This window comes from Balaenoptera physalus, assembly GCF_965194825.1.
Source record: "Balaenoptera physalus genome assembly, chromosome: 15".
Taxonomy (NCBI): Eukaryota; Metazoa; Chordata; class Mammalia; order Artiodactyla; family Balaenopteridae; genus Balaenoptera; species Balaenoptera physalus.
In genome coordinates this window covers 26,464,711-26,476,744 of record NC_138894.1, presented here as the reverse complement: position 1 = coordinate 26,476,744, position 12,034 = coordinate 26,464,711, and the positions used below count along the sequence as shown (strand labels likewise).

The 12,034-nt window shown below is 34.9% G+C and overlaps 1 protein-coding gene across 1 annotated transcript in view; it reads right to left on the bottom strand.

Annotated features, from left to right (window-relative positions):
* Window positions 1–5,740: 5,740 nt before the first annotated feature.
* The window catches only part of LRRTM4 (leucine rich repeat transmembrane neuronal 4), a 425,088-nt gene continuing 418,794 nt past the window's right edge, over window positions 5,741–12,034 (bottom strand). Inside the window, exon 3 of the mRNA XM_082428107.1 lies at window positions 5,741–10,090. Coding sequence (XP_082284233.1) covers window positions 9,992–10,090 — 99 coding nt within the window. The 3' untranslated portion in view covers window positions 5,741–9,991. The remainder of the gene's footprint in view (window positions 10,091–12,034) is intronic.

Here is a 12,034-nt window from a genome sequence, read left to right as displayed (position 1 = left end):
ATTTGTCAGAGCTGTTTTTAATGAGTATCAGTGCTTTGTAATGGATTTATTACTAGGAAGATTAGTTAGAGGGAAAGACTTATTGAATTTCACAAAAACATGAGTATAATTGAATGTATTATTCACTTGGTATAAATCCAACTTTATTAGCAAGTGGGCATCATTCAATTTTTCAGGTTTTCCAGAGGTCAATATCCTTTCCTCAAGGCTGGTGAAAAGTTATTAGTCTTCCAGTCATTATTTGGATTACTTAAGGCTGTGACAGAAGGAGAGTTATTTATTTGTTTTTTTTTTTTTTTCTTTTTGATCATCATCTGTAAAATGTGGAAAGTGTTGAGGAGATTTCCAGAGTAAAATAATACCAGTTATTATTTTGGGTGCCAGGCACTATACTATAACATATAATATTTGTGTTTAATTTATCTTTTATTATTTTATTTCCCTATGTATCACACAAAGGGGCAAAGTGTAATACATAAATGTGTGCTAAACAAAGCTGCAAGTAAATATTTTATAGGTATTTAATCATCACAGCAACCTATGGGGTAGTTATTAGTGTTATTCCCATTTTACTGACAAAGTAATTAAGATTCAGAGAAGTTAAACTAAACAAGATCACTTCCCTTGTGGGTATCAAAACTGGAATGAAACATCAACTCTTCGGAAATCCCAACTCTTTTAACACCAGTATTTCCATCGCTAATTGGCCGTGACAATCTGGTATGTTAAATACATAAAACTAAACTGATGGAGTTAGCTTGTCTTTTGCTCAGTAATATAAATACCTAGGTTTGGGATCTTAACTGAACCAAAATCGTGGTTCATAATATGTAGTGCACTGTCAGAACATAATTTATTTTAAAAGAGTGGTATATTGCATGGGAAGCTAGAGAAAGGCCAAATGTAAATTTCTCAGCCTAATCTGGACTGCACACTCTCAAGAGGATGTCAGTGGTGAGAGCATGGGGGAGGAATTGATAGAGTCATGTTTCCAAAGGTAGGATCTAAAAGCCTCCCACTTCTCAATAAATTTTCTGTGAATATAACTGACTAGTAAATACTTAGGATGAAACATCCCTGAAGGACCCAGAAGAAGAATTTTAAGAAAAAGAGAAGGAAAGGTAAAGAGAAATTAGAAGAAGAAAGAGGATGTGGAGGAAGTGGAGTAGGAGGTGGAGGATGAGGAAGAGGGATAAAATGCAGATGAGTATAAACATTAAGCCACTATTACCTGATGTTCCTTTGCCTGGAGTGAATCCTGCAGCTTCACAGAGAATGTACTTCAAGTTATTGAGCAGAGCTCATGGTAAAATAAGCATTTTGAGTATAAATTATGTCTGTGTTGGGTTTTATTTGTTTAGAAATGGAGCTAAGCTAGTGTTGGCAGCTTGGCAAATATCTAAGACAGAGACCAGCCAGCTCAGTAGGAACCGAGATAAACATCAAGTACACTTAGTGTGAAATTAACTTTTATTAAGGGAAAATTGGGGATGATGACATTACACTTCATCGATGAGTAGGCTAATGAACCAATGATTTTTTGGTTTTAGTGTCACAAACCTCAGTTCTGTCGTGTAGTTAAGACATACTAATTTAGATTTAGATGTCAAGTGAAACAAACTATTTCTCTGCACGGATATGCATGCACCCTGGTACTGGGTATATACCATGAAAAAAACTGGCACAGTGATAATTACCTCCTCACAATATTACCAGTCTGTCATTAAATGTCATCCTGTTACTTGAGGCTTGGGTCACCACAGTTAGATGGGATTAAAAGTATGTGGTTACACTTTGTTTTGTTTTGCTTTCCTCATGTATATTTGAGGAATTATAAACCACTTATTATTCGAAACAATAAGAAGAGATTTAAAAAATGAGCTATACCTGCCAAGTCCAAAAATCAATGTTATATACTCTGTCTTGGTAGCTAACATTGAAAACAGCAAAGATTTAATAGCACTAGACAAAATTCTATTAAATATAAATATAAAATATACCATACCTATCTATTTTGAGTAAAAATCCATAAACGTCTAGGATCAAGAGAGAGTAAAGATAAAAATTAACACCTTTTTTTAAAGCTAGCACTTCAAAGTTGACCAAATAAAATTTATAAGGAATTTAGATCTTATATTGTCATGGCTTGTTTATGATAAAGACATGCAAAAGGTGTGCTAGCAGGTGGCTTACAGCTTGAAGTGCCCAGCTTAAAACAATTGTTTTTAGACTGATGACTTTGTCCAATATTTTCATGCACATTTTTTCCATTAGAAAAATACTTTTCATTAGCTTTACGTTGACCACAAGAAGTTCAAGGTTCAGGAGACATTTGTTATTTTAAAATATGTTAAATATATTTGTGCTAAATATGGAATTTGTTCTCCTACTAAGGGACACCAAAAACTTGGACTTAATGCTTCAATTTACACATGACTAAATATGTCAAATTTCTTGTAACTCACAAGTATAGTGATTTTTTCCTTTTATTTTCAGTTATTTTCCTTTTAGAATTTTAGTTCTTATATTCTTATTTGTACACTTGTCTTTGTACATTTGAAAATATAATTTCTAAAGGAAAAGTGTACTATAACAGAGCCCTAATAACATGTCAAATACTAAATGTCTTTTAGGTGAAGAAAACTCATGAGAATATCTTTCTCATCATATAAATAATCAATCACAAAGTGAATTAAATGAGCATATGTTCTTTATTTACTGTATCTATGCTCAGGTTACAATGTAAACCTGAGTATAGATGCACTAAATGTATTGTAATGTATTCCCATTTAAAGATGAAATCAATAACAGTAAAAGTTTAGTTCTACAGAAAGGGAGTGAGACCCTTAACATTCGAAATTTTCAGAAGCATCAGTAACATTTATTTGAAAGGTACTACAGATAGAAATCCTGAAATTATGCTGACTGAAAATTATAAGTGAAACAAAAATCTGAATAAAAATGGACTGGTAAAAACATTCCATCCAAATTTTGAAAACCCTGGATCTGTAACAGTCCCACATCTCCTACAGAACCAGTGTCCCGGCAAACACTGGCCAATGTGCAGGGCTTACATCACTAGTCAAAGTCTTAATTAGTGCTAAAGGACGTCAGAGCTTTCTTTGCATGAGGCCGGCCCATGTGTCCCTTTTCAGACAGATAGAGCATTCTTCCTATGAGGGGCATTCATTATGTCCAATGGCACATGCTTACTTCTGTCTTCATCATAGCCAGGGTACACAGTCATCAGTGAGGAGTTCTCCATCCTAGTCAGAGGGTCTTCTGGGATTACAAAATCCCTGCAATGTATGGATTAGATATCAATGTGGTCAGTGACAGTACCACATATATACAATAAAATGGGTTATGGCAGAACTTGATCTAGAAAATAAATGCTATATTTCCTCATTACAACAACACATTCTGATTAATCTTCACTTCTGAAAATTCTCAGTAAACAGTTGATTATGGTGAAGTCTACTGTTGTGAATATTCTTTGATTTTTTTTTCAGTATTACTTTTGAAGGCCTTTACATATATATGTATAAAATTTAGAAGTTACTGCCTTGAAAGTAACCACAACAAATATGAGAACTACAAGGATATAAGTAGCAATTCAATGTAAAAAGAATTAATATAGCAAAATGAATGAATAAATAAAATTTTATTTTCTGAAGTGGGTTGCCAAACTCATTTGACATTTGTTAGAGGCTCCTAATGTTATTATCGTTATACATCTTTTTTTTGACTATTATATGTCTCATCTAATGGTTAATATTATGTTTATATGAGGACACAACGGCTCTGAGGTTGTATGTATCGGCACTCAACAGCTGTGTAAACAGAAACAAGTTGCATTTCATGTAGGTAACGGAGAGGATACAAACCCAGGCCTTCAACTCCAAAGTCTCTTATCTAAATCACAGTTCTACTCTTTGCTAATTACATTCATCTCTAGAGTTAATATTTACTATCTATGCTAGAGCCAGAGCTGAAATAGACTGAAAAATCTGCAGTTGACAACACATTGAAGTATATACAAAATCACAAGTAAGAAACGTACTCCACACTAAAGACAGCAGGTTTTATAGTTTAGCCACAGGCTTGATAGTTCTAGAAAATGATTGCTAGAAGTCTTCCTCAGTGATCTGAACTTTTAGAATTAATACCCCTGAAATGTATGAGAACATTTACAGCATCAAATTGTTTTGCACTTTTTCACCACAAATTTTTGACAAGACTTTTTAGATGAAAATCCTCTATGTTGTACCCTGTGTCTGAGTTCTTGTTCCTGTTTCCATGGTTTCCTGGGATGTTTAGTCCAAGGACTAGACTAGATCAAAAACCCTAATGAGCCAATTTGCTTTTTGTTGCTTCTTGTCACCATCTTCACACACACACAGACAGTCTCTGCGTGCCTCTCAAAGCTTCACTAATTAAAGAAAAAGTTGATAGTTCTATTGATAAGTATAAAAGGTAATATCCACTTTTTATTTTAATGTCCTAAGTAAATTAATAATTAATTTTTGAATTCAAAGGTTAATTATATCACATTCTAGATGTTTCTCCTTAATAAATCAGTCAAGCAAAGCAGTTTTAGTATAATAACAAAGATGGTCCTTGACCCCTGAACCCCATGGTGAGAACCTTTCATAAACTTTGGGAAAGGATATTGATAAAGATGGATTGAAGAAGGGAATGGCAGTGATGATATCTTACATGTTTACAATATTAACATGTTTGTAAGACAGTTTTATATATATACTCTAATCTGATTCTTATAACACATAGTCTCTAACCATTGTAATATACCATTTTTTTATTTGTATTTATAAATAAGAAAACTGAATGAAAGGGCTATTAAAAATATTTCTCAAGGTCCCACTCCTCTTGTGACAAAGCCATAGTATGAATCTAAGCTTTTAGTTCAGGAAATCATATTGCATCAAATAATTACATTTTCCTTATATTTGAGTTCTCTGTCCCCACACTCAAACAATATTAGCACCGACACCAACACCACTAATAATGAGGCAAATATAGGAATGATGGGGATTCAAATCCAGACTGGATGATTTTTAAATCTATGCTTCTTCTAATTCCAATTGTAACTATTCTGAGTAAAGCAACATTAATTAGAACATTTTTGTCAGTTCTCTTATTTGAACTAGTATATCTTTACAATTAAAATGATTTTAATATAATAATTATATCTTAATTTAACCTTCAAATAGCATTAGCGTGTATAGGAAAAACACTGTGATATTTATTCATTTTTGTTTCAGGGAATTCCAGTGCTCTCTGTGGTGGCAAAAGACATATAAATTTTTATACCAAGAATATGTCGGTGGCATTTGCTTAGAGATGGGTGATCTGAGCTCATGCTTATAGCTTTCCCCTTCTCTCAAAAACTTCAATGAAAATAATCAGTGGTAAAGAAAAACAGAGAAAGCAAACTATAAATCTATAAGATTCTAGGACAATTTTATCATCCACAAGGCAGAAGCTTTTCAGAATTTCTGCAAGATGTAAAGAAGGAGAAGCTGGATTTAGGGAAGGGCCAAACAATTCATTGTTCACAATGTGTAAAATAAGAGCCCAGAGGGAAAACAAAGGGACAAAACTGTTAAAGGATTTTCATTGCCAACTGCTAGCTTTAGAAGCAAAGGGTGAAATTGTAAGGAAGATTTTGGACAATCAGCTGCGGCTAGATCTAGATACTGAATGTATTTCCCATAAATTCACTAGGTTTGTGCATTCACACATAGTTAAAATACCTGTGGTCATTTCACATAACTAACTGTTGCAGGGTGGGTTCCTCTGGAAGCAGATTCAGGAACAGAGCTTAATATTTAGGATCTTTATTATGAAATGCCCTTGGAAAGGAGGAAAAGAACAACAGTGTAGCACTGGGAGAAGTTAAGTTGTTATGAAGGTCCAGTTATAGGTTTGGCCAACTCAGTGGGAAGGCCTGGATATAAATTGTCCTTCTGAGTTGTCCTGAAGTGAGCCAAAATGTCCAGGCCTTTATGACCTTACATCAATTGGTCACTGCATGTGGATCATCCTGGGAAGGGTTGTGACTTTGGACAATGTGGCTTTCTACAATTAAGTCACTTCCTGAATGAGCTGATACATGAAGGCTGCTTTCTGACAATACCCCCAACAAGCAGGCTACAGGTCCTTCCTTGAAGTGAGACTTGGGAGCACATCAAAGTGTTCACCACACTTACCCAAGAACAAAAATAACACCAGTTTCTGATGAGAATAGTTATGCTGGGTAGAGAAGGAAACATAGAGCCAGACATGAATTACAAAGAAGAGAAACTGGTCCACAGATAAGACTGTCTGCCGCAGTTGCCTTCATCTACAGTTCTACTGAACTCTGCTGATAGAAGCAATAGGACTTCAGTGCTAGAAAAACAACACTTCAGAAGAGCTAAGCTTTTCCCTTCTTTTTTACATGACTGTGAAATTAGAATAGAGAGTTACACATATGTAGAATTCCCCTTAGCTTCCAAACTATGATAGTCTATAGACTATCATATTGAGAGACAATCAAAGGGAAAAAATAGCACAAGTCATATAAAGAGATTTAGTAATTCTAAAGAGAAAATATCTGGGGAAGAAAAGCAAATATATTTCAAAGCAATAGATTTGCTGGAAGGACCACTAGAAAACTGTCATTCTCAGGGCAATTTGAGAAGACTTTGGATTTATTAACTTCAGAAAGAGTAAGATTGGAAATATGTGCTCTGATATGAAAATATGATTGGAAGAATTTTAAACATGAAATAATGCAAATAATGTGCAGCAAATAAAATGTGTAGAAAACCAATTTATGGCCTTGAAAAGAATGTCTAAACATATTAATTCCAGCAAGAAAGACTGGCAACATTAATAGGAAATGATAAAGATAGCAGGCAGAGAGTAAAAAGCTAGGAAAGATGCCATATTCATGGAATAGAAAGTCCAAAAGTAAAGAGCAGAGAAATTGACAAAGAGTAGTAAAAACAAACAAAAACAGTCTTTGAACATGAGAAAGCCTTGTGGTCTTTATTTTTCCCTTCATCTATATTTTATAATGTGATATAGTACATTTGTATTAATTTCATGACAAAAGCAGTGAATGATATAGAGAAGAATATTTCAAAGAATTGAAACCTTAGTTGTCATCAGAGTTTTTCTCATAAAATGTGCATGTGTCCTTGGGTAAGAGAAGATAATATCCTGAGAGCATTGCTTATGCATTCTTGCAGTCTTATTACTGTGTTTCAAAGACTATCCTTCTGCCAAGAAAATTTAAGACCAAAGATTTTCAAATCCCATCATCTTTAATCTACAGTCCTCCATCTGCTTGAAGTGTGTAAACAATATTAAAAATGTGGCCTTGGGGCTTCCCTGGTGGTGCAGTGGTTGAGAATCTGCCTGCCAATGCAGGGGACACGGGTTCGAGTCCTGGTCTGGGAAGATCTCACATGCCACGGAGCAACTGGGCCCGTGAGCCACAATTACTGAGCCTGCACATCTGGAGCCTGTGCTCCACAACAGAAGAGGCCGCAACAGTGAGAGGCCCACGCACCGCAATGAAGAGTGGCCCCCACTCGCCGCAACTAGAGAAAGCCCTCACACAGAAACGAAGACCCAACACAGCCAAAAATAATAAATAAATAAATAAATAGAAATTAGAGAGAGGAAAAATAAAATGTGGCCTTTTAAAATCTATATTCAGACATTCTTAGTTGATGGTATATATTTAACCTCCTGTTTCAGTGTATATTTACTTATTTATTTTTGGACCCTACTTTTAACCTTTAAGCACTACATAATTGGGCACCTTTATCCCTACAAATATAAGATCCTGTTCTCCATATTATTCTGCAACAATTAAGAATCTAAGGACTGGCAACAGAATTACAATAGTAAAGGGTTTCATGTCTAATTTTAATGAGGATATAAACACAAACTCATATAATACTTTGTATTTTCAACAAACAATTTCAACTCCAGCTTAAAAAGTGTTTCAGGATCAAGAGGGCTCTGCTTACATCTGCTTGTGGGCAGAGCACAGCATAGATGCTAGAGACATGCTGCCATGTTCATCCTCTTTTAACCTTAGAACTGAAAAGTCAAACTAAGCTGAGGTGCTGAACTATAAGGACTTCTATGAAACAAAGAGCCATGTTCCAACTCAGGGTCATTGAGAATTAGGAATGGAAGACCCTCAAGTTTTAGACTAGGTTAACAACAATCAAAACTTTCTTTTACCATTGCTGTCATGTTTTCCTTTAGTTCCTTTAAAAGCCAGAGATTTCTATGAGGTAGAACACAGAGATTCTAGAAAATAAAATACGTTTCACTAATATTTTGTAATTTCACCTTAAAGGACACTTTCTATTTTAGAGTGGAACCAATTCAAATTTCCAAGCATTAAATCAGTCCTAAATAACTTCCTTTATCCAGTTAAGCCACTTATTCAGACAGTATAAAAAATTAAGAATCTTTCCTCTTTCACACATTCTTCTCCTTTCTTGACAAAGATTACTTGAGCAATACCTTATTCCATACAGAAAAAATAGAAGGAGGCAGTTTATCTGACAAACTAATTGAAATTAATTTAATAATAAAAGTAGTCATTAGATGACAGTATCTGATTTCATAATAATTAATAAAATTTTCAATTTAAAAAACTATACAACTTTTCCAGAGAATAAAAAGACTACTGCATTAATGTAAGGATGGGTGAACTTAAATGTATTATTTTCTACACATATATTTCTTTTCCACCATATCTTTAAGCATACAAAGTTCAAAGGAATGGTTTCAATGTTGTTGGTTTCTATATTTACACCTGCTGTTTATTGCCAATAAAATATGATACTTCGCTATCCTCTACTCAGGGAAGACTCCTGCAAGAAGGATTTCCCATCCCAGATGACAAGAGTCACAAGTACTGTATATCAAATCTAATGGCCCAGCTCAGACAATAAAACATATGTTCTGGGAGCACATTTAATTAAGACAGGAACTGTTGGTGCGCAAGAGAGCAGAGCAGAATTAATGGCACAGTGTTTCTCTTTGGGCTCTGAGTGGTTTGTTTTCATGTGATTAGAAAAATCTGTCACGTACATTATATATCACCTTTTTATCCTGTTACCAGGACTCTCTTAATTTGGGTTTGCTTTCTCACTCAGACAACTTTTTCTTCCCTGGCTTCAGTACTTTCCCACCTACCATTAAAGTTCTTTTTATTTTTCCCAAATTTCATCTAGTCATTCTGTTGTACTGTTGCAAACATTACTTAAAAGTTATTTGCAAGCACTGATGTCTTCAGCTAAAGCTCTCCCTTAAACTCAACTGAGAATATTCAAAAAAATAAATAGAAATTAAAAAAAAGAACATTGACATGAATTGGATAATTTGTAAGGAGGCATACACAAGAATGTGCCAACTGTGTAAATAAAATGGAAATACTAATCTAATTATGGATAGAATAGTTTTTTTTACCTTTAAAATTTTGTTTAAACTTTGAGGGCTTCTAAATGGAAGATTTCCCCTAATTTATATAGTACTTTGCACTCAATATAAATGATTTTTATTAGCCATTTTAAAAAAATGGTTAACATGCTTTGGCACCAACTCTATGGCTCCACCTCTTGGCATGCAACCACTTACTTTATAGAATCTACCTTCCTTTCTAACTTGAACCTCATGAACATGTGCAATTAGCTGTTCCTTGGGTTGCTATTGATTTCAGCCTGGCAAATGCATCCTGAGAATGGCTTGGCCTTGGCGGTCTTGCAAAATGAAAATTATTTGGCATACCTTGAAATGATGGTGGAAAATGAATAGGGAAATAAATATGTGTGACTTTTATTTAAATTGCTACACTAAGAATGTGAGGAATTTACCCTCTCCACATCTTATTTTTCTTCTTTTTTTAAAAAAACAACATATACATCTAGTTGTCAATGCCCAAAACACACATTAGTCAACTTACTTTTGTAAATGGTAATTCTGTTGCATTTGAATAATGGAAATGAAGTGAAAGGTCAACTAGTTGCAGTGCTGTAACATAGGAATCAGGCACCTAGAAAGACAAACAGGTGACAGGAGAGGAGAGAAGGGTTGGTTTGGAACTAGAAAAAAGGTAAAGAAAAAGCACCTGCAATTGATGGTTCAAAACTCAGTTTTGTTTGAGTACACAGTTGCAGCAATTCACAAGCTGTTAGTGAACTCGCATCAAGGATTTTCTATGGTCAAAATCCAATGAGGAAACAAAGGGTAGGAAGTAAAGTGTAGCAGTCTTACAGCAGATATTCCTAATACAATTATCTCTCTGTATCCCCAGGGAACTGGCTCCAGGACAAACACCCCCTTACAAAAATACGGAGGATGTTGAAATCCCTCCCTTCAGTCCTCGGATTCCCCAGGTTTCAGCTTCTGGGGATTCAACCAACTGCAGATCATGAACATAGTACAGGCTGAATTAATGTACTTAGTTAATTAATGTATAAATTAACTGCTAATAAATACAAATTTTCAACCTCATTTAGAGAAAAAAAATAGTCCCAAAGGACCACATTGTTTGTCTTCATCACGTCAATAATGTATGTAAGTGAGGCTATATGGCCTCCCCGGCAAATCCAAGGAGAGAGAGCTCTATCAAGCAGGAGGGGGAGTGAGGCAGAAAATGATTGGTGTGGCTGCCTGGGAGTTCAAGTTCAGTGAGGTGTGAGACTCTGGCAGGTAGGTTCTCAGGGCTCACCAATGAGGCAGGCAGCCCCTAATGAGTGCCTGTCCACAGAGTCACATTCAGAAGTTCTCACATTCTTTCTCCTTTAAAGTCTCCTAGAAGCATGGTACATTAGAAATCAATCTCCTTAATGAAAATTCAAACAGGTTTTTATGCTTCTGGACAACATGGTTTTCACATTTTTCACAGATCAGATACATTCTGTAAGTATGTATCTGCAAGAATCCACAACAGAACACACACTCTTTCTTTACATGAAGAGACCCTGTGAGCCTCTGGCTCTTCTTTAATAGACCAAGGAATCTGTGAAGTTAATGAAAGATCTAGATGAATGCTATTCAATAAAAATACAATGGGAGAGATACATGTGAGCCACATATGGAATTTAAATTTTCCAGTAGCCACATTGAACAAATTTTTTAAAAATTAAAACCATATTTTACTACAGTAAAAATAATTGAGATATTTTACATTTTTTTCATATTAAATTTGTGAACTCCAGTGTGTATTTTTTCCCTTACAGCACATCTCAATTCATACTGGCTGTATTTCAAATGTTCACTACCTTTGTGTCTAGGGGCTACAGTACTTACTAATACAACTCTTGATTCTAGACTCAGAAAAACATGGTGTGAAAAACATGTCAGTTTACCCTTGACAACGTCAGGGAGCGGGGCCATTAGGGGCACTGACCCCCTGCACAGTCAAAAATCATGTATAATTTATAGTTGGCCCTCTGTTTAGGAGGTTCCTCAGTATCTGCAGATTCAAGCAACCATGGATCATATAGTATTGCAGTACGTATTTAGTGAAAAAAATCTACCTGTAAGTGGACCCATGCAGTGCAGTTCAAACTAGTGTTACTCTAGGTTCAATTAGACACCTATATACATACATCTTTTTATATATAATGTTTTCCTATGTGACTGAAGAAGAATATGTAAGAAAATAATATAAGAGTTGCCTGTTAAAAGAACAGCTTGACTGGCTCAGGAACAGAGGTGGCTGGATGCCATTTTCATCTTTTAAATTGTATACCCTATCTTTATATTATTCAAAAATAAATTAAAATCATATTTTTAAGTCAAATCAGTGTGTCATATTTTTCCTCCCACCACCACCCCTCAACTGCTACATCCTCTTCTATTGCTCTAATCTTTCTTTTTGGAGTTTTTCTCCATCATTTTCTTAAAGTTAGTTTTCTCTTTGTCTCACCTCCCATTTATTCAACAAGTTGAACACACTTACACACTTTAAAAAATATCATATAATGGAAAG